At 41.6% G+C, this 24,093-nt stretch overlaps 1 protein-coding gene across 1 annotated transcript in view; it reads left to right on the forward strand.

The window, feature by feature from the left end:
- The first annotated feature begins 1,007 nt into the window (after nt 1-1,007).
- The window catches only part of MAPK1 (mitogen-activated protein kinase 1), a 30,683-nt gene continuing 7,597 nt past the window's right edge, over nt 1,008-24,093 (forward strand). Inside the window, exons 1-6 of the mRNA XM_060248927.1 lie at nt 1,008-1,382; nt 12,691-12,873; nt 15,188-15,377; nt 18,966-19,082; nt 20,492-20,606; nt 23,075-23,206. Coding sequence (XP_060104910.1) covers nt 1,249-1,382; nt 12,691-12,873; nt 15,188-15,377; nt 18,966-19,082; nt 20,492-20,606; nt 23,075-23,206 — 871 coding nt within the window. The 5' untranslated portion in view covers nt 1,008-1,248. The remainder of the gene's footprint in view (nt 1,383-12,690; nt 12,874-15,187; nt 15,378-18,965; nt 19,083-20,491; nt 20,607-23,074; nt 23,207-24,093) is intronic.

Consider the following 24,093-nt stretch of genomic DNA (forward strand, 5'->3'; position numbering starts at 1 on the left):
GGGGTGGCCAACGGTAGCTCTCCAGATGTTTTTTGCCTACAAAAAACTTCTGGAGAGCTACCGTTGGCCATCCCTGCTGTATGAAGTTGCCATAAATCAGCTATGACTTGATGGCAAAAAAGGCAAAAGTGTAAAAATCACAAGGATTCATGGCTCAGATACACTTTTTGCAGTTCAGCAATGCTACAAAGTTCTGGATCTAGTGTTGTGTGATCTATATATGCAAGCATCACCTGTAGTTGGATGGTAGATTTGACTTGCCTGCTTGGTGCTCACACATCTTCTTTAAATCTACATTGATTATATTTGCACTTGAACAGCAGGAGGAGGCTCTTGGTCTAATGAAATTCAGAGGCAAACATGCGAATTGCTATAAGTGGCCTGGAAAACTCGTGATTTCTTTGAATGTAAATAAGCTTCCACTTAAAAAAAAGACTTTTGTTTTGTGCAAAGAAGCATTATTTTGTAAAAAAATGAAAACTAGCATTTTTTTAAAAAAATTGCCAAATAATTTTATGTATTAACTGTAAAAAAAGCGATTAATTTGTATGCAAATAAGTATTAACTTTTTAAAACGAGCCTTTAAACACACTAATTAAAAAGAGAGACTAATTAAAAACTAATTAAGATTACATCTTTCCGGAGTAATCTTTAGCACGCTGTCAGAAACCCCGCTTCTGGAGTTTACACCCGAGTAAACACGTGCATCAGGATCGCGCTCAAACCCCAAACAGCCTTCGCGCGCCCCCCAGCGACCACGTGACCCAACCACACCCTCCCTCCTCCTCCTCTGCGGCTCTGAAGTTACCGCAGTCCCCGCAGAAGCCCTGCCCTCAACCACGCCCACACACCTCCCTCGATGAGAATAGCCCCGCCTCTCTCCTAGCTCTGGCCCCGCCCCCCCTTTTAGCGCGAGGCGGTGTGAGCGGCTTCTCCTCGTCCCCGCCCCCTCCGCTAACCGCGGGCACGGCTTAGGCCACGCCCCCTCTCTCCTCAGCGGCTCTTCAGAGTTCCTGCCTGCCGGCTGTCGTCGCAGAAGCCGCGTCGGAAATTGCCTGGCAGTGGCAGCGCTCTTTCCCTCTTCCATCCTCCCCGCTCTTTCCCCGCCCTCCTCGCGGCCGGGGCACCGGAGGGCGGAGTCCAGTCTCCACCATCTCCTTCCCTCCCTCCCTCAGCCCCTCCTTCCTTCTCTTCCCTCCTCACGCCTCCCTCTGCCCCCCCCCGCGCTCTCCCCTCACAGACAACAACATGGCGGCGGCAGTGGCGGGCGGCTGTGCCAACCCCGCCGGGGGCCCGGAGATGGTCCGAGGGCAGGTCTTCGACGTGGGGCCTCGCTACACCAACCTCTCCTACATCGGGGAGGGCGCCTACGGGATGGTCTGGTAAGGAGCAGGCGAGACCCTTCCCTCCCACCCACCCACCCCGGTCCTGCCTCTGCTTCCTCCTCCCTCGTCGCCTATCCTCGCTTCGGAAGACGGCGGTACCGGCAAGATGACTTGTTGCGACCCGCTCGGCAGCCTTCCGATGTGCAGGGCCGCTGACGCCAGGATAAGCGTGTCCAGGGTAGATTGTGCAGCTTTGGAAATGACATAAATGACTCGGAGCGCTTAGGGGGAAAGAAGAAGGCAGCGGGTCCCAACCAGTGTTCCCTCTGAGTTAGCACGAGCTAGCTCACAGATGGTTAGCCTTCAACTCACACATTTTTGACTTCGCTCAGGAGGGATGACCCCAGAGCATACTAATTTATGCAGCAACTCACAACTTGAATGCCAGTAGCTCACAAGACTTTGCAGCTTAGAGGGAACATTTGTCCCAACCAATGTTCCCTCTAAGCTGCAGAGTCTTGTGAGCAAAAATTCTACTTTGTGAGCTACTGGCATTCAGGTTGTGAGCTACTGGCATTAAAGTTACGAGCTACTGCATAAATTATTGTGCTCTGGGGACATTCTTCCTGAGCTAAGACAAAAATATGTGAGCTGGAGACTAAAGTATTGTGAGCTAGCTCACCTTAACTCAGCCTAGAGTGAACACTGTTCCCAGCACTTTCCCCCTCCCCGCAGCCTCTGCTTCGTTCATGTATTTGGCTTGCGAAATGTTGGCTTGGAGAAGGGAAGGCAGCACTTTTTGAACAGCAACTTCCCTGAACTGAGGGTGTCTACTAGAAAACAAGCCACAACCCCACCCCACCCCCCTTAAAGATGAGTGCGTATGTTCTCCTAGTTTGCCATGGATGCATTGTCAGAAATGGAAAAGAGATCCTTGGTTAAATTTAGTTAACATTAATAGCTAGTAATGGGTTACCACTAGAACATAAGAACATAAGAGAAGGCATGTTGGATCAGGCCAATGGCCCATCCAGTCCAACACTCTGTGTCACACAGTGGCCAACATTTTTTTATATACACACACATATATATATATACACACACACTGTGGCTAATAGCCACTGATGGACCTCTGCTCCATATTCTTGAAGCTGGCTATGCTTGTAGCTGCTACCACCTCCTGTAGTGAATTGTATGCTGACTAATTGTATGCTGTCATGAGCTGTGTAATTAATGGAAGTAAAGGGAGATAAACATTGGAAGAAAATGGTGGATCAAATACCACCATCTGCCTGCTCTTGCTGCTGTTTAGGTGGTAGCTTGCTACATCCTTGTGTACCTGTGGAAGTGTGGAAAAGCCAAATGATGCAGAAGTGTTTTTAAACCCATGTGATGTAAGATGTATAATACGGATTTCATATATGGAGATGTGGGATAGGTGACAGATATGAAATTTGTTCAGAATAATAAAATGAAGCAGTGTAGAAATAAACAGTGTTAAGTTGGAATGGAAAACTAAACCATGTCTGTAAGATGGAGGAATCAGAAGCAGTAATGCTTATGTAAGTAAGGTTTCATTGTACAGTACTTTTAAAAACAGGACAAATGTTGAGACAACCACATCTGTTGTGGTGAGTGGGTAGAAGGCCCTGCTTTAACTCTCAAATATATTTAACTTTTTAGTATTGGAAGGTCATGTGGGTTAATCCTCTAAAAATCATGTAAAGGCGAATGTACTTTAGTGCAGTGCATTGTTGAGATCCAATTAAAGTACAGAACACATACAGGGTCCATTTGATTGTAGTATTAAATCTAAAGATGTACGTAATTTGTGGGGGGGGGGAGCTTCCAAAGCTGTTGGAGAAAAGGCATTTTTTCCACGGGGGGAGGGGGAGAGGGATCAGAAATATTGGGAGAAATTTGAAATGTGTGTTACTTTTCTATCAGACATCAGTTGATGTACTGATTTAATGCACTTTTGAAATATTTATGGATTTTTGAAATATAAGTGCCTTAGTTTTTCACAAGCAAAACTGTAAACACCCAGAATATTTGTGATACCTGTTGAACCCTATGCCACTTTAGCATATATATTTTAGTTTTTGCCATGTGAAAACAGGAAAATATAAAAGCTAAAAACTTTTGTAGAAATACTTGAAAAGAAAATAATAAAGGAGTATCAGTGTATATAGATATTGTGGTAAACTTTATAGTGTTGGACCCAAATTTGTTCAATTTTAAAAGGGACCATATCTTGACAATAATAATGTATATGCCTACAGTGTACGTAGGAATTATAGTTGTCTAATGCCATAGTGTATTGTCTTATATAAAAATCTTCATACTATACATCTTGAGTAAGTAAAAGACCTTGTTTTTAGAATTACTCACATCTCAAAAGAGACAATCTTACATGGGATTTTTTTCCCCCAGAGCTCCCCAAATTTTCATTAGAAAAATTGGGAAAAGAAGTCTTTAAGGGGAAAAATTAGAGGGGGGATTCTTTTCCTTTTCTTTTCCCGCCTGTGCCTTCATATCTCCAACCAGAACTGATTATTGCATGGGAGTAATAAAACCAGCGCAGTAGGATTTAAGCCTTCGGCAGACAGAGAGAGAAGATGGGAGAGAGGATGCAAGGATACTTAGTGTATGTGCATCTACGTGAATTAAAGAAATTGTCTGTGGCTGCTTCCATGTTAATGTGTTCAGCGGCAAATTATTTGGTTTTCCTGGTCTTGCTATAGTAATTTAACTTAATTTGAAACCAGATATTGAGACATAATATGTGTGCTCTTCTTGCGGCTTATTAAATCTGAGGTCTTGTGTTGGTATGACTTTCAAGCATAAGTAGAATCCAGGATTCAAGGCAGAGTGACCAAAACAACCAAAGCTTTTCCACATTTCTGGCCCTGTCTGAGGTATGTGAGTAGATATGTCCTTCTTGCCTGTTGAAACTAAGAAAGTGTCCAGAGTGGCAGCCTTGCTTCCAGCACAATAGTGAAAAGGTTATTCCCTGTTTGACAGATTGTGATGATTAGGAGGAAGCCTTTATTTTCTCATCTCCTTGATGTCATCAAAACCTGGCTTCCATCTAACACTGCTACTATTGTACTGGAGCAGGCTTCCTTGAGAGTTCAGCTCCTGTTTGCAGTCCCTCCCATAACCTTTGAAGTTCATTCTCAATTTCCTTATCTGTGTTGTGTTATAGTCATGCACAGATTCACTCCCTTTCATGTCTGACCTCAGTTGTCTTGTCTCACTCTCTCTTCTAACGGTATTTCTTGGAAGTTCAGCAGTCCTGTTGAGACGCAGCCATTGACACAGCCACTTCCACTTTCTGTCCCTAGTTTCAGCTTTGATCTGACGCCTCCACCCAATTCCATGGTCTCTCTTGATTTCATATGCTCTCTTTGATCCCTTTGCTTTACCATAACTTTTAGTATTGCATGTTTGTTCTCCTCTTCCCCCCCTGCCCATTTGCCTTGCTGTTTCCATGACCATCCATCTATTGAAGCAGTGACCTTCTTGGAAGTTTGTGCACTTGTTTTCTGCCCCGTGGCACAGAGTGGTAAAGCAGCAGTACTGCAGTACTGTGGTCTGAACTCTCTGCTCACGACCTGAGTTCGATTCTGGCAGAAGCTGGATTCAGGTAGCCGGCCCAAGGTTGAATCAGCCTTCCATCCTTCTGAGGTTGGTAAAATGAGTACCCAGCATGCTGGGGGAAAAGTGTAAAAGACTGGAGAAGGCAATGGCAAACCACCCCGTAAAAAAATCTGCCGTGAAAACATGAAACAATGTCACCCCAGAGTCGGAAACGACTGCTGCTTGCACAGGGGACCTTTCCTTTTCTGCCCATTAGATTCTGCAGTTTCCACTTTTAACTTTTTTCTGTTTTCTTCTTTGTTCCATTAATCCCTGGTACTTCTATACACCTTATGTTAAATAAATACCTTTATGCTTTGGGGCAGCTGAGCTTGTCTGTAGAAAGTCAAAAGCTGATTGACTGTTCCTTCATGTACTTCGCCATATTCATTGTTAAGCTACTATCATGCCATGCTGATTTATACTTGCTTTAATCCTTCTTTACCTGATAAAAAGCTTTCGCCCTTACTTCTTTTCACCATACTGTTTGCTCAAGAACTTGCTTGTAAGGACTGTATTGAAGCTTTTAGTCCTCCAGGCTTCTTTCCTCAGGATGGCTTGATTTAAATCTCATTTCAGGCTCTGTGATTTCCTGAACGAGCATTTATATTAATTGACTGCTATAGCATGTTACATGTTGTTGTAAATTAAATAGTGCCACCATCCAAAATATACATTTGCACAGCCCTCATGCCTTTTGCCTTATAGCATTTGTTTGCTTGGAGAAGATACTGTGAAATTAAAAATTTATGTTTGCCTCTCTCAATATGTGTAAGAATGCTAAGCAAGATCACTTAACTGGCTAGAAGTCTCAGAACCAAGGGCCTATAAGTTATACACCTTATGATTATTTTTTGTTTTACAATGTAAAGAAATTCATTTTTTTTTCCTCTGGAGGTTTGAAATGAGCAAAACCTTCACTCTTGAATTTTAAAAGCCCCCCCCCCCCCCTGCGCAGACAACAGGCAGGAATGGGAGAAGTCAGTTCAGTTGCTTTCCAGACTTCAGTCCACCTTCATACAAATGATGATAGGCCTAGAGCAGGAGTGGCCAAACTTTGGCTCAGGAGCCACATATGTCTCTCTCATACACATTGTGTGGCTCTCAAAGTCCCCACTACTGTGACACCCAGCTTGGAGAAGGCATTTCTTTCTCTAAATCACTTATGTAAGCCAAGCCAGCTAGCGGCTTGGAGAGTGCACTTAAGTTAAAGTGGCTTTCTTTCCACCTCTTTCTCTCCCCTTCCTTGCTGCTCTCAAACATCTGACTTCCATGTCTTGCAGCTCTCAAACATCTGATATCTATTCTGTGTGGCTCTTACATTAAGCAAGTTTAGCCACCCCTGGTCTAGATAACAGAATGGTCAAGCTCTCCCCCCTCCTCCCCAATCAGGGAGCTAAGATTGGGAGAACTTCAGAGAAGCTCCAGGAAGAAGCTTATAGCATAAGAGAAATCATGTTGGATCAGGCCAGTGGCCCATCCAGTCCAACACTCTGTGTCACACAGTGGCTAACCCCCCCCCCCAAGTGCAATCAAGAGGTTCACCAGTGGGGCTACAAGTCCTTCCACTGTGCCCCCCCCAAGCATAAGCATAAGAACAGCTGGGCAAAGACCAGGCCAGTTTTTAGTCTTTTATTAAAGTTTGCACATGACTTCCAGCATTTTTTCTCTCCCTCTCCCTCCCTCGATGATTGTGTCTTTTCAACATATGATTTAAAAGTTCAAGTGGGACTTTGAGTGCCCTCAACCAAAGCAGAGGTTGGGGATAGAAACACTGGAAAATCCTTTCCCTGAGGAGCATAGCAAGAAGTCACATTTTCTTAATGGGTCACTTTTAATGTTCATAAATTGACACTACTGAAAGAGGAAAGGAGTGTCCCTTTTTAACGTTTCAGCTGGCTAAAGTAGCAGCCTCTGGGAAACTTAGTAGGTATGCTGTTGGTAAGACACAGAACCAGCCACAAATGCAGCCTGGAAGGGCCAGCAGTTAAAAACATAAGAACGTAAGAGAAGCCATGTTGGATCAGGCCAATGGCCCATCCAGTCCAACATTCTGTGTCCCACATTGGCCAAAAACAAACAATCCCCGCCCCCCCCAAGTGCCATCAGGAGGTTCACAAGTGGGGCTAGAAGCCCTTCCACTTTGCCCCTCCCCCCCGCCCAAGCACCAAGAATACAGAGCATCACTGCCCCAGACAGAGAGTTCCAACAATACGCCATGGCTAATAGCCACTGATGGACCTCTGCTCCATATGTTTATCCAGTCCCCTCTTGAAGCTGTCTAAGCTAGTAGCCACTGCCATCTCCTGTGGCAGTGAATTACACATGTTAATGTCCCTTTGGGTGAAGAAGTACTTCCTTTTATCAGTTCTAACCTGAATGCTCAGCAATTTCATCGAATGGCCACATGTTCTTGTATTGTGAGAAAGGGAGAAAAGTACTTCTTTCTCTACCTTCTCTATCCCATGCATAATCTTGTAAACCTCTATCATGTCACCCCGCAGTCGATATTTCTCGAAGCTAAGGAGCCCCAAGCGTTTTAACCTTTCTTCATAGGGAAAGTGTTCCAACTCTTTAATCATTCTAGCGCCAGGAAAAACTTCTCTGACTGGGCCAGACGTAGTCAGTGAGTAGGGAAGAGAGGTGATAAAACTCCTGAAAGCAAGGCGAAAGCTCTCATTTATGTTGAGTCCATCAGAGCAGACAGAACTATTAACTGAGATCTGGAGGAGGCAGCCATTAACCATGTGTTGGCTTGAACAACTGGAGGAAGCGACTAAATGATGGAACTCTGCAGGGATCTGTAACATCCTAAGGTAAGGAGCGTTCCCTGTATTTTAACATCTGATGGGGCATGTATAGAGAAAGGGACAGAGGAATTGCATGTTACCCATTTTGTTTCACTCCTTTGCTTAATCTGGTGCTGCACCAAAAGTATGGTTGTGAATATTTTTCTCTTCAACTTTGATGTTGACAGTTGTTCTCTGTACCACATAGACCTCCACTGTCTTGGATGTACTATTTTAAAAGGAGCACTAGGGCGAAGGCAGGCAGTTGGCAAGTGGCTATTCCCTGTGGTGACCAGGCACTGAGCAACAGGAGACAGAGAGGCAAGGCCTCAGAACTTGGAAAGAAAGCTGGGAGTCCTGACCCTTCCAGCAGTTCCTTACAAAGTTCAGGTGGCAGTGGCAGTTACCTGAGAGAGAAAGAAAGAAAAGCCTCTCCAGGTGTTGAGAAAACCTTGGGGGGCAGGGTGAAACAGGGCCTGCAAGTTCATTCTGTCACATACAGTATAAACTTTTTGTATAATAAACAAATATCTGTCAAGTGATGTATACTATATTTTGCCCATGGCTTTGTTTCTTTAATGGAACACTTTATTTTCAGTATGTTTGACAGGTCATTAATTCCAAGTGGTGAATGTAGACTTTATATGTTTGTATTATAGTGAGATAAATTATATTTAAACTTTGCCTATGATTTAAAATGGGCTAGAAAACACAACATAACTTGTAGATAGCATGTTTTTTGGGTAGCTTGTCTGCTGTTATTGATCTAGCTATTGGGGCTCCCAAGATGGGAGCACATGCGGCCAGGGCCGCGCGAACTGCACTGGCTGCCAGTGGTCTACCGAGTTCGTTACAAGGTGCTGGTCATGACCTTTAAAGCCCTATATGGCCAAGGGCCTGTCTACCTGAGGGACCGTCTCTCCCCATATGAGCCCCAGAGAGCACTGAAGTCAGCTGGTAAGCACCAGCTGAATATCCCTGGGCCAAGGGAGGCCAGATTAAAGACCACCCGGGATCGGGCCTTCTCCATTGCGGCCCCACTGCTGTGGAATCAACTCCCGGAGGAGGTACGGGCCCTGCGATGTTTAGACCAATTTCGCAGGGCCTGTAAGACATACCTCTTCAAAATAGCCTTCGCCCATACCGAGCTAAGATGATGTCGCTGTGTATGTTTTCTTTTCTTTCCACTGAACTTAAGAAGATCTATTTAGCACCTTAATGTTAATTTTAATGTAACTGTATATTGATTTAAGATGATTTTATTGCTATGTATGATTTTATTGTATTGTATTGCATTTATATGTTGTGAGCCGCCCTGAGCCTGCTTGTGCGGGGAGGGCGGGATACAAATAAAAAGTATTATTATATTATTATATACTTGGTGAAGTATTGCCAATTTGCCTTGGAAGGACTAGGAGACCCAGATGTGTGGGGAACTCCCCTCCACTTTTGGTGGCAGGAAATCCAGCTTTATTGTTCCAGAGGGGAGTCACACCCTTCTGAGTGCATTGCTCAGTGAACTCAGAAGGGTGTAACTCTGTTTAGGATTACACTGTTTGTTTAATGCAAGTCTCTTCTGGTTTGTATCCATATTATGGTCTGTAGAAAGATAAGATATATTGAAAAAAATGTTAAAGGTAAATTCATGTCTATCACTTATGAGAGAGACTGGGAAAACATCTCCCTGATATGTCTCTCAGTTAGCATCAATTATTTACCATAACGATTACATTAAGAAGAACTTGCATATACTAGTTGGCATATCCTAGGATGCAGAACTGGGAGACTGCCATAGATGCTGTGGCATGCCAAAAGAGCTGGTGGTGATATAGCTAGCTTACCTGGAGACCATAAGATCATACAGTATTTAATTTATTGATCACAGCCAAAATACTCTGATTATCATTCTGTTTCAGACAGAGTGGATAAATAAGTCAATCTATAGTAAATTAGAAAATCAGTTGGCATCATTTGTGCAAGAATCTATGTAATTTGTCCAACTTAACTAAAAATGCCAAGTTAACATGAATTTTTGGAATTGGGACCCAGACAGATCTTCCAATAAGAACAATGATTTTCTAGCTTCACTTAGTTTTTAAAAACTGTTTTGTTCTAAGATAAGAAATGTACTGTGCTTCTTTTTCATCATAGGTGTTAACACATTTTGTTACTATCTATATCTATCTATATACTTGTATCTAATAAGTCATTGTACCCTGGGAAAATTCTGGCAATGTTTTCCTGCTGATTATTCATGTGTGCATGTGTTGAATGCATAAGGGCATCCAGGAAATATTGTAATATGTCTTTATAGGTGCTTCTGCATGAATTTGCAGGGTCCTTATTCAACTGAGACTTGTATCCAACAGAGTTCCTTATTAAAGATGTGTGCTCTCTGTACCTTTATGACATCTGCCACTAATATACTAGAGTGATTGCATTCAAACTTTGGGGACCATCATGGTGTAAAGATACATTCCAGTGCAGTATAAGCAGTCTAATCCATTATAATTCTGCCAGAATAAACAAATACATAATTAAAACTCACCAGCATAAGTATCTGTTTTGTCTGTCATTAAACATACACCCTTTTTCAGGTATATGTTTGTATACCTGAAGTATATATATAATTATTAGCAATTATTATTATTTTTAGTTGTTCTTGCTGTCTCCTTGATTGCAAGAGTTTAATCCTGATACAGCTTTGATCCTGACCTGATTATTGCTTAACCTAGGGGAAATAGCAGTCCTTTGCTCGAGGAGAATGGGAAGTTACTTCTGTTCTTCCTGATTAGGCTCATTCTAAATTAAGACAGCCCTTACTTTTCTCTCGTTTCTCATCTTGATCCACTGTAGACATTATTTGTCATACTAGTTCTCTTTTTTCTCCTTAATAATCTTCTCCCTTTCCACAAAAATCTTACCGGTTTATAGTCATTCAGGGAATTAAATTAAGGCATCGTTCCCCCCCCCCCCACTTCCAATTATTAGGAACCTCAGATGTCTTATCATGTAATTCTTGTATTTTGGCAAGCCTTTTGTATCCCTGATACCACTGTGAAAGCATGCTTTCTTTTTTGAAGAAGTTGAGGTTTAGAGTCCAGGTGATCCCAAATTTAATTGAGGTTTAAGTTTAGATTCCTTTAATTGGGCTACATTTCTTCTTAAAAACAAGAGATTGTATATTACCAAAATTGCCTAAGGCACACTTGGTAAGAGCAGTAGCAACATCAACTGCCTTTATGGCAGGAGTGTAATTAGAAGACATTTGTTCTGTGAGGACATGGTCTTCACCATCAACATTTGCAGCACATTGTGCTTTAGATGTGAAAGCACAGAAGGACGCCAAGTTTGGGCAGTTGGTGCTTAAAGCAATATTTCACTAATTTAGGTATTGTCCAGGAAAAAATTATATATATGTGTGTGTGTGTGTATAAATTGAAAGGGATAAAGAAGGTGTACACAGGTTTATGTAAAGTTTCTGAAACGGAAGTTATTTGTTTACTATTGCTTATTTTAAGAGGTTTAGACTCTTACAGTTGGGGTTATTGACTGTTCAGTATTCGTTACACAGTTATCCTTGAGATTTACAAGATGTTGGAACAAAATGTTAACATATAGTGAATTCATGGAGTGGGTCTACAGTTCTTTTAAAGAATAGAACAACAATGACAACAACAATAAAAAAAGATATGTTCCTACACCAGCACCTACCTGCCTATAAATACTAGCTCGCTAGTCACCCAGTGTGTGATCTGCACAGAAACCACGAAGAAGATAAACAGGTTGCTTACCTGTAACTTATGATCTTCAAGTGGTCATCTGTGCAGTCACACACGCCCACCCAACCTTCCTCACTGCTGGCATGGCAGGATTATTGAAAAATTATTTTTAGAACCTACTGGCAGTGTGCGGAAGGAACTGAGGGAGGGCGGAGTTTGTCTCAGCTCCAGGCATTTGCAGACTGCTGCTTTCCAGAGTTGAGGCAGACTTCCGCCCTCAGAGGTAAGTCTGAAGAGCTCTACAAGCTTCCGGCGAGGTAATGACTCCCCTGCTAATTGACAACACAGCATAATCACAGATGTTATCCATTTAGCCAGTCTCTGTTTAGTTATTGGGAATCCCTTTCTAGGGTTAGCATAAGACACAACAACTGGTTATGCTTTCTAAACCCGTTAGTCCTTGACATAAAACAAGAGAGCCCTTCTCACATTTAACCTATGCAAGGTTCTTTGTATATTATCTTTCTAATTAATGCATACATCAGTCATTTTAATAGGCCCAGAACCTGGAACAAATTTTCAGGATACACAAAAATGGAAAGTTTGGATGTTAAAATAACAGTTGTATGTTTATTCAGCGAACACTTTGTGCTCAGCCTAGAGAATACCTAGATAATCTTCAAGATTACAGGTTTTTCATACCCTGATGAATTTTTGGAAATAGCTGAATTGAGAAGGGTGGCAGAAAAGCAGGGCAGGAAAATGGTTGCAGTGACCTCTTTAGGCCAATAGTGCCAGAGGAGAAGCCTTATAAGACTTCCCATGGGAGAGAGGCAGGGGAAATGGGATCCCAGGCAGGCAGCTCCCCGCTGGTCTTAGAGCCTTCCACTCACATAGGCCCATCCTTCAGGATAGGAGTGGGTGAGACCAGAGTTGTCCCAGTCATTCCATTACAAAATACACCCTTTATTTACTGTGGTGCTGTTACAGAAGAGAGGAAGAACATTTATAGAAACTTAAGAAAAACTAAAATACTGTATCAACTATCAGTGACTGTGGGGTCTCTTGGTGATGAAACTTCACCAATATCTTGTGAGATGATGAAATTCCATCAGGTTGCTTCATGAAAGTAAAAAGTAGTGATTGTCCTTGTTGAATTCCTGGCTGATAATTGATAAATAACAAATCATTAATACTGAATTCCTTTTTCAGTTCTGCCTATGACAATATCAACAAAGTTCGGGTGGCTATAAAGAAAATCAGCCCTTTTGAACACCAGACTTACTGCCAGAGAACTCTGAGAGAGATCAAAATCTTACTGCGCTTCAAGCATGAAAATATTATTGGAATCAATGATATTATCAGAGCTCCAACAATTGAACAAATGAAAGATGTGTATCCTTTGAAGATATAAGTACTTCTGTTTGCCTGCAGCAATTTGTTCTGTGTTACTTATTTATCTCGATACTATCTGAAACTGCATTTAGCTCGGAAGTCAGTTTTTATAGCAGGGGTGGCCAGATTTGCTTAACATAACAGCCACATAGAATAAACACCTTATGTTCAAGAGCCACAAGGCAGGAGGGCAGGCAAATAGATGCGGGGAGATGGAAAGAAAGTAACTAACTTTAAATGCATTCTCCAAATCACCAGCTAGCTTGACTTGGAGAAGTGATTTAAAGAGACAAATGACTTCTCTAAGCCAGCCAATGGGGCAGTGGGGGACTTTGAGAGCTGCACAATATGTGGGAAAGAGCCATATGTGGCTCCTGAGCCACAGTTTGGCCACCCCTCTATTATAGCAATCTCAGTTTGCTGTTTCTCATGTAACAGTTACACTTTTCCAGCTGTAACCAGGTTTTAATTTTATTTATGGTCCAGCTTTCTCAGTGAGATTCATGGCAGATTACACATTGTACATTAATGCAATCAATACGATGATAATCTAATAAGCAAAATAGTAGAACAAGGAATTACAGAAATTTGAAATGGAGCTATAATCTGAAAACATTACATGGCATGTTAAATAATGCAAAATGTGGTATTACCTCAGTAGAAACACAGTGCATTTTCCTGGTACAGTTTTTTATAATGTATCCCTATTTCCTCTACAAAAATGCCCTCCTGAACAATTTTGTTTTGCATAGATTGTGAAATGCTAGCAGCGTGGGAGACTTTGAAGATCTTTGTTAAATGCATTCCTGTCATGTACATTTCTGAACTCATAATATACTATGACTAAAACATTATTCTTCTGAAAATTCCCCAATGAGAGCAAAAACAATGGTGCAGTGGGAAGAAAAGTTTTCTTCCCAAATATTAATAACCCCTACACATTTTATGTTAAGCTTCCTCGAAGGGAATCTGTGGAATATAAATGCAGCAATGCTCCCATTAAACCACGTGCCCTAGTCTGATATTCTGGTCATATCACACGGGTGCTTAGAACATTAGTAAGGTTTACATAGTACTTGCCTTAACAGGAGTGTATTATTTTCTATTTGTTTTATTTACAACATTTATGATCCACCTTTCTGACTGCGGCTCAAGGCGGAGTACATGTTGCAAGTCAGATGCAATCAACAGACATGGGACATCTAGTGAACAGTGCAGTAAGGTTTGGAGTGCAGAAATCAAACAGAGCTGCAACAAACCTGAAACTGTGCATTTAAACATGATGCAGAAATTATGAAGTAGGAGCATACTTATAGCAACAGATGGAACATTGTAGGATAGTTCACAATCTATCCTTTCACCAAAGCATCTTTCTGAACCATGTCATTACATTACCAGTGCCATTACCTGTGTAAAAAAAGTTATCCTGAATAGTTAAGTTCTGCTTAGTTGTGGAGAGTGGAAGCCTTCCTAAACCTTGTCAGACAGGCCATTTCATAAGGTGAGGGCTACAGCAGAGAGTGCATGTGTGCAGGCAGTTACTGATTTTGCCCATTTTCAGGGTAGCACCTGCAAAATGCCCTTTCCAGATGAGCAAAGCTGTTGTGGCAGAGAAAATGGAGAAGCAGTCCCACAGATACATGGGACAAAGGCTTTGAGAGGCTTTGTATGTAACAGCTGGTTGGGCTCAGTAACTGATGGGGAGCCAATGGAGTGATAGTAAGATGTGCATGCTCTGCCTAGTTTCTGATGAGAACTGAGCTGCAGCGTTTTGTACCAGCTGGAGTATGACTTAGAACTGGCTTAAATTTTAATACTTGGAGCAGCCTTAACAACTCTCCAGAAGTCTGGCTACTTGGCAGATTTCAGTAGGCATTGTATTTGAATCCTGAGCATTCCCTCTGATTAGATAATTATATTGGCTTGGATTCCACCAAGACTTACGGTACTTCAGGCAGCAAGTTTTTTGCCAGTGGCATCATTCTCCTCCCCAAGTGCCTCCTGAAATGCTGCTCCTGGCAGGGAGAGGGGGGACCTTGGAACGGCATGAAGGAAAAGTTAAAAGGCTACAACAGGAGGGGGAAATCGATGGAAATAAGTCCTCCTGCACGTGCATGGATCTGTTCAAGATTGGGATCCAAAATTCTATTTTGTGGGATACTTGGTCTTAAATAGGACAGCTAGGGCAATTGATGATAGGCTTCTTCATCTCTTTTTATATTTTCTACTTTTCTGTGTGGAAATCAGTTATAAGCTGAGTGACTTTGGTTTCTGGAATAAAATTGTGGCTTGTTTGCCTTAACTTGATTTACAGATACATTGTGCAAGATCTTATGGAGACGGACCTTTACAAGCTCTTAAAGACTCAACATCTCAGCAATGATCACATCTGTTATTTCCTTTACCAGATCCTGAGAGGATTAAAATATATCCATTCTGCCAATGTGCTGCATCGTGACCTCAAACCTTCCAACTTGCTGCTAAACACCACTTGTGATCTCAAGGTTAGCGAGAATGTTTTTTTAAGTTCAGTGGCTTTCTTAATTATGGGACCATGAATTCCCCCTCCCCCAACTGGATACATGGAGACAGCTATGCTCTGGTGAGGTCCAGGCTTGATTTTGTGACTTCGATCCACTTGAGCTTTTCTGTTTATGGAAATGCTGTAGCAGATCCAAGTTGTTGTAATATATTATACATGGAACTGTCTTGCAGGTATTCAAGTGCTTTCAGAATATAACAGCTGATCTGGATGCCGCTTCTGTCTGATGTCAGGCATATGGCAACCAATATTCCCTCTAAGCTGCAGAGTCTTGTGAGCAAAAATTCCACTTTGTGAGCCACTGCATAAATTAGTGTGCTCTGGGGTCATCCTTCCTGTGCTAAGAAAAAAAATGTGTGCGCTGGAGACTAAAAATCTGTGAGCTAGCTCACGCTAAGTCAGCTTAAAGGGAACACTGATGGCAACTAGGGTCTTTTCTGTAGTATCACTCTGGAACACTCATCACTCAGGTGCCAGGTGAAAGAGTATTTTTCAAAGTTTTTGATGGATTACGCTGTAATTTGTTAGATTTCTTGCTGCTAGATTTTTTGTTCTATTTTTATATGTTGTACTGGTTTATTTTAAAAACGTTATGTAAGCTACCATGAACACTGTGTGAAAAGGAAAAAATGTTTTAAATAAAAAGCTGGCATAGCACAGTGAGAGGGTATTCATGCACTGTACTGAATTTTGCTGTCTGTTTCAGAGTCTGGTGGCTCAAGCTTTGGCTAGCAAGGCAGTTATTAAAATCTTGCAGATAAAAACCACAAATACATCCTCACCCCAAGATGCCTGCTGTTCATCCCCCCTCAAAAGCCTTGGTAAACAGGCCTCATAGCACTGTCCGAAGATATTCAATATGGCAGCTCCTCATATGTCTTCAGTGAGCCTAATCTACAATGTGGGAGTTGTAATGGAAAAGGCCTATACACTTGTCAGTGTCAGACACGGTATCCTGAGTGGAGGGAACAGCCTGCAGGTGTCAGCCTAAAGACCATTATTGGCATACGGGGATATAAAGGAGGAGACAGTCCTTCAGATAAATTGACCCTGGGTCATGAAGGGCATTAAAGGTTATAACCAGATTATAACAATTATTGAATTGAATTTGGAAACAAACTGGTAACCAGTGAAACTGTTTCAAAATGGACAATGCATGTTCCCACTGGCTAGCCCTGACAGTATTAGGCTGCTGCTTTCAGGACCAATCGCAGTTTCTGGGTTGTCTTCAAGCCCAACACATACACTATCCCAGCTACAAAGATGCAGAAGGGTAGATTAGCATGGCCAGATTGGCTGTGTCTTAAAGGAGAGAGCAGGTGAACTACATATAGCTGACAGAAGGTGTTCTTGGCCACTGTGCCAAACTGCAAATTTAAACTGCAGGGTTGGGTCCATGAGTACCCTCAAGTTGCTCTGCAATAGCCAGTGCAATTTTATCCAGAAAAATGGATCCAAACCCTCTAGAACATCAGCCTTCCTGATCAGCATTACCTCTGTATTGCAGCTTGTTCTGGATTAACTATTTCATCACCTTACCAACTGTGTTACCTCAGATTTTTTAAGGCATAGCTGGAGAGTAGTAAGCATTCCTTTTTCTTCAAGAGTAATCTTTCAAAGGGGCTACAAGGTATTTCTGTAGTTTTCTGCATATGTACATGCAGGGCTTTTTTTCTGCTGGAGCCCACAGGAGCAGAACTCCACCTGGGCTGGCCAGGGCTTCAGCTGGCCCAACCTGCCACGCAACAGCCACGTGCTCCCAGGCCAGGCAGTGTGGACTAATATGCAGATGAGCTCTTGCTGGGCTTTTTCTACCAAAAAACCACACTGTTACATTAAAGTTTATATATATATTTAGAAATTCCACTGAATTCCTTAATAACATGCAACACCATTTGTACAAGATAATCTGTGAATTAACACAGATGAAAATTATGTGGACAACCATATTTGATAATCTGTGTATACCCTGTCCCTGGGGTTTTCCCACATCCTTTTCAAGACCGTCCCTTCATGCAGGAATCTGAACTGTTCCTAGGCTTACCTGAAGGGATCAGGTGTACTCTGTTACAGCTGTAGAGAAAAACTTGGAAATACAGTGTCTGCACTCTAAGCAATATGTTACAGCTTCTGTTTTGTTTTGTTTAAAGAACATTTGTGCTGGTATACCCATTCTACAGATTTGCTTTGTCTAATGTGTAAGGAGAGGTCAGGTCTTAATCTATAGAGTTGGGGAATCCAGATTATCACAAGTGCGAAAGAAAGTCCAGAACAGATTGAAAATGAGGCAACTGCAGGAGGCCTAAGGCAGGAAGAAAATGGAGGTTTAAGTTTTCAAAAAGTGGTGGTCATGGAATGTGGAAGAATCCTACATTTGCTGTTTTAGGTACTGAGAAACAAGAAAAAGGACTGAGGGTTTTGAAGAGGAGAAAGTGATGGGCTTTGGTTGATGCTAATAGCATACAGCAGGGGTGACAAACATGCGGCCCAGGTGTTGAATCCAGCCCTCAGAGGGCTCCTATCAGGCCCCCAAGCAACTAGCTGTCATCTGCTTCCTTCAACCTCTCTCTTGCTTTCCTTCTGCACAGCTTCTGCTTTCCTTCTGCACAGCTTGCTTTGCCAGGCTTTCTCAGTTGCACAGGAGCTACAGAGCAAAGCCTCTATTTTCTCCATTGGCTGAGGCTCCTCCCTTGGGGAAGAATGTGGGGAAAGGAATAGCTTGCTTTGCCAGGCTCTTTCAATCACAGAGCAGAGCTACTGAGCCAATCCTCTCTTCCTTATATTGGCAGAGGCTTCCCACCCTCCTGGTCCCCTAGAGAAGGAAGGAAACAGCTGGAGTTTCCTTTGCCTAGTTCCCTGTATGATACAGGAGAGATGCAAAGAAAACACCTTTACAATTAATACATGTTAATGTTTTAAGTTTTTTAAAAAACCTTTAATTGTGTTTGCGTGCTTTATAAAGTTTATACCTCTGCTACCTGGCATTGCATTTTATAACATACATGGCCCAGCCCATCAAGGTCTCATTTATGTCAGATCCGGCCCTCATAATAAATGAGTTTGACACCCCTGGCTTAGAGTGTGGGAAATTGGAAAGAGAAAATTTATTTATTTATTTATTTATTACTTTGCATTTATATCCCGCCCTCTCCGCAAGCGGACTCAGGGTGGCTCCTATCAGGGTTTACTGTAGGGCATAAAAGGGTTTACTGTAGGGCATATTTGCATGCAGTGGTGTCTGGCAAGCAATGTTTTTAGTAAACTGCTCCCCACACACACATCAGGTACTTTGTACATGACTGACTGACTTGTTTGCTCTTTTTTAAGAAGCATTTTTGTGCACTGTGATGTTATTCCTGTTTCCTTAATATGCATAGTGGGACCTGTAAATGCTCTTACATGTAAATAGGGGAAGCAGTCTGCAAACAGATTGTAAATTTGTGTTCTATTATATAAAAGCTTAAATAATATCATGTAAAACTGAGAAGATCATGGCTAGCCATATAAACATATATAAATGTTTACTATAGTGCCTTTGTTTTGTTATTAGATCTGCGATTTTGGATTGGCTCGTGTAGCAGATCCAGATCATGATCATACTGGTTTCTTGACAGAATATGTAGCCACACGTTGGTACAGAGCTCCTGAGATCATGTTGAATTCTAAGGTGAGAGGTGAGCTGTGTAACCGAGAAAGGTTAAAGGTGTGTTTGTGCCATTTCTGTACTGTGTATTGCAGCAGAATATCCTTCCTGATTAAATACACTACAGTATTGCTGTGTAAAGCAGTTGAATCTCGTGCTGGGAATCCAGGTATCCTGTAGCCACTGGCAGCTAAAAATTTGTGCCTTGTTTTTCTTCCATGTATGCTGTCTATACAGCCAAGTCTGTGATTTCTCTAATCCTTTAGACTTAATCATTCCTGCATTCACATATCATGCCCTCTGTTCTGCTGTACCTAGGGCACAGAAGACTTTCTGCTGGAATTTCTGCCCTGCTGAAGTCTTCATTCTGATTCCTGTTTTGTTTCATATCTGAATCTGGGTGCCTGGACAAGTCAGGAATTTTTTTCCTTGTAAATGGGAATTTTCAAAAGAATTCAGCTGTAGCTTTGAATCCTGATTTGTGGGGCACGCACACACACACACACACACGTGTGTGTGTGTGTGTGTGTGTATATATATATATATATAAGTGCTTGGGTGCTAGGGAGAGCTAATTCACATTATGGGTTTATGGAATTCATTGCCATGAAGTACAGTGATGGCCATTGACTTACATGGATGTTGAACTGAGCGGACGTGTTTATTGACCATGATAGATGGGACCTCCAGTTTCAGAGGGTAGAATGTTTGCGATTGTCAGATATAGCAGAGCAATCTGTACCTGTAGGCTTGCCTGCGGCCTCTGACTGGCCATGATCGGAAACAAGATACTCTAGCAAGGGCCATGGTATCATAGACGGTAGGGTTGGATCCAACCAGCTTTGTCACTGTGTCTGAGCCAGTTCCTGATGGCCCCTGTCCTGTGTGGCTTTGATATATGCAGGTTCATGAGGTGAAGGTCAGTGATGGTTTTTAAAGGACAGAATAACAAGGCAGTCCTTGATGCCTGCAAAGACAAGTTCTTCAAAACTTACTACCTGCTCTGTTTTTTTTTTTTAATCAGCATGGTAGAAAATAAGGAGTTACAGCAGCCCTGGGTTTTTTTTTAAATTCAGCAGTGCCGTCATAAATGGAATTGTATTCTTTGAAGTTCATTGAAGTTGAACTGTGTTTAGGATGGTAATGTTAATCTCTGAATGAGAGTAATGTATGGGTGCATGAAATAATCAAGTTGTGGGATGCAAGAACAGACTGGATAGGCAAAGCAAACTAATGTACAAGTCAGGTGGGATCACAGACACACTGAAGCTTAGCAGTGGGTCCCCATGTATATACTGAATACTTTGGCAGTTTGTATATTAAACAGTAAAATGTTTAATATACTTTGGCAATTTGTATATTAAACAGTAAAATGTTTCAGTAATAGGATACAGAAAATGATACCAGTGAGATTTTTTCTTCCTGCCCTTTAGGGTTACACCAAATCTATTGATATCTGGTCCGTAGGCTGTATTTTAGCAGAGATGCTGTCAAACAGACCCATCTTTCCAGGAAAACACTACCTTGATCAACTGAACCATATCCTTGGTAATGTTTTTATATATTTGTATGATTGCCTTGATCTATAACCTGCTGGTTTGATGTTGCCAGTTATGGACATCATTCTGTATTTTTATTTCAAAACTTATGCAATATTTCTCTTGTTTTGTATGTAACACTGTTGCTTTTAAAAACAAAATTGCAGACCACTGGAAGCCTTTGGTGTGAGCTTCATTGTCATAAATGGGAAGCATGAAAAAAAAAGTTGTTTTTGATCATTTGATACAAATGCATTCTTTACTCAAAAGGCGCTACACACACCCCAGATACACACCACCACCTCAAATAGGTCACTAGATTTATTTAGGAATGCATTTCAGTAATTTACTGGTAAATTGTGATTTTAAATTTTTAAACTATGTTATCTTCTTTGTATTTTACCTATATTATAAGCCTTGAGTTCCTTAAGTGGAAAGGAGACTAATACATGTTTTAAATAAATAAATTTTCATTTTATGGAAATATTAGAATACATAATCTATCCAAAGTTAACACTTCATATTGATTTTCATAGGGGAGAGTTTTGCCAGCCTGTGGGCACCTATCATGGTATCTTTAAATCCTATTCATTGTACATGCTTACCTAGATACATCCCATTGGATTAAGGCAGGAAATGACAAATCACCTCTGAATGTCTCTTGCCTTGAAACCCCTATGGGATTGCCGTAAGGCAGCTACAATCTGACAGCACTTTCCACCACTAGATGTGCATGGGATAACATCCTTAAGGTGCTTCTTATTTGCCAGAACATGATAGATCCATAGAAGATGGGCATCTTTTATGAAATTAAATCCAGCTCCCTAGCATACTTAGAGAAGGAGTCCCATACCCAGCATGGTATTTCTTTGCACCATCTTGATTTGGTATACCTTCCATTGCAATGGAATTCAAACATCACTCAATTAACAGGATTTTTTTTTACAGGGTTGGGTACGGACAAAATTGGCAATTTTCACCATTTCCCCCTTCATATTGTAGGACTCATTCCTCAGGACCCCCTGTCCCACAGGAGCAGCATATCTAAGAGATCTGTGGCTGCAGTAGGAGGGGAAAGGCAGGAAAGTTCCCATCTGCCATCATAAAACTTAATGTGGATACAATTAATTCCTGTTTGTTGTTGAATAATGGGATGGACTTAATCCATTAGTTAAAATAAGCAAGAGAAAAGGCACCAGTTTTTGGCTGGGAAACTTGACTGCCGGGTAGAGTTGCCAGCCTCAAAAGGGGGTGGGAGGATGGAGATCTACCAGAGTTAAAACAAATTTCCAGACTATACAGATTAGTTTCCCTGGAGAAAATAACTGCTTTGGAGGATGGACGTTATGGGGTTATACCCAGCTGAAAAACCTACCCTCCACAGGCTACATCTTCAAGATCTCCCAAGAATTACGCTATTGCAGAATCTTGGATATCTCAGCTGCCATTGAGTTACTTTCTCCTCCTCCCCCATCTACTTGAGCAGTAGCAACTAATCTGCATTTTGCACTGCAAAGAAAATTAAGACCCTGCTAGAATATGTTTATTTTGCTCAGCAACAGACCTTTGTTACTTTCTGAAAGCTGTTATTTCTTTTAGAAGCCAAAGCTTTAATTTGCAAAACAATACAAACACGTGCAGAGCCTATTTGGAGTGTTGGTATCTACAGAGAGCAGCCCCAATTCATGCGCAATAAAAAGGCTCTCAAGAAGAAAAATTGCCTTGCTTTGCACCTCCTTCATGACAGTCTGCAAACGAAACAAATCTCTCTCCTGCAAAATTATGCACCTTTTCTGTTTCCCAGCTCTGTGAAAATCTAATTTGTGTCATGTTCATTTACCAATTCAGTAAGAGCACCGAAACTCTCATATTGTTTATATTGTATATAACAGCATAGCTAGACTCATAATAGTTACCCTTATTCCTTGGCTGCACAGCTCCTTGGCTAGAAGATGAATTTTTCTGCAAAATGCTCAAGAGCTCCTTCAACCAGCCCCGTTTTTTAGCTGCATGAGTGAGAGAGCAGCATATCTAAAGGCAATTTTCATTTTTAGGACTGGGCTAAAGTGACTAGGTTGCACTCATGCCTGAGCTGTTGGGCTGCTTTTTCTATCCAAACCAACACAGCTACCCACCTGAATCTACCACATAAATATTACAGGGGCAACAGTGAAATCCTTTTCAGAGATCATTCGGCTTATCTTGTCTTCAAGCCAAAAGTTAGTAATTCAGATAAATTTTCAGCTCTTGGTTTTGCAACGCTAGGGAGGGAAAAAAGGACTGGAAAGGACTATTTCTTTTTCAGTGAAGGGCAGCTGAGGGTGGATTGAAAGTTGTTAATGTCAGGTGCAAAATGTGCATGGATGGAATTATGCATAGATAAAATGATTCACAAGTTCCATATAAGCTCAGGGCTATCTAACGATAATAAACTTGAGCAACTTTTCAACAAATTTTCTTTTTCGCCTACATTTTTAGGAATACTTGGATCTCCTTCTCAAGAAGACTTGAATTGCATAATCAATTTGAAAGCAAGAAATTATTTGCTTTCTTTACCATTCAAAAATAAGGTGCCATGGAACAGGCTGTTTCCAAACGCTGACCCCAAAGGTAACTCATAGGATACAAATGTGAAGGAATGTAGTGGTTAATCTGTCTGGAGCATCCACATGCCCTCCATTAAACACACTCACTTTATATAGATTGTAAGCAAACATGGCCTAACCTTGAATTCATTGACTGTTCTTGGTACGCAGTCCAAAGATTTGTCATATCCAAATAATTGTTGCCAATTCATATTTTTTTAGGCTGAGTTCAGTAGGTTTACTATGATTACACAGCATTTACTCTACAGTTGGTCACCAAGGCACCACATCCATGTAATATCTTTTCATTAGGACCAACCAAAATGACACTCAAATATTTGGTCATCTCTAATAAAAAGGTTTCAGATGTATTTGGTTTCTTCTGAATTTTGAATGGTCCAGTACAGCTGTTAGCAGATTTTTTAAAATCACCAGGCTGCATTTTCACTTGCTGTGGTTGAAGTATGAATTGTGAGAATTGCTTTAAAGCATGTCCAGAATCTACATGGGTTGTATGATCATTAAATTTGGGGATCCCGTATCATGTACCCCATAATTCCATTTCACATTTAGGAGATGCTGATGATATTGGATTTATATCCTGCCCCTATACTCTGAATCTCAGAGTCTCAGAGCGATCACAATCTCCGTTACCTTCCCTCCCACAACAGACACTTTGTAATGTGGATGGGGCTGAGAGAGCTCTTACAGCAGCTGCCCTTTCAAGGACAACTCCTTGAACACCCAAGGCCATTCCAGCAGCTGCAAGTGGAAGAGTGGGGAATCAAGCCCAGTTCTCCCAGATAAGAGTCCGTACACTTAACCACTACACCAAACTGGCTCTCTTTAGTTACATGTTCCTGCCAAGGCAGCATTCTGCCTCCTGGTATTCTTGTATACATGGTATGTTGA

The sequence above is a fragment of the Heteronotia binoei genome, chromosome 11 (genome assembly GCF_032191835.1).
Source record: "Heteronotia binoei isolate CCM8104 ecotype False Entrance Well chromosome 11, APGP_CSIRO_Hbin_v1, whole genome shotgun sequence".
Classification (NCBI taxonomy): Eukaryota; Metazoa; Chordata; class Lepidosauria; order Squamata; family Gekkonidae; genus Heteronotia; species Heteronotia binoei.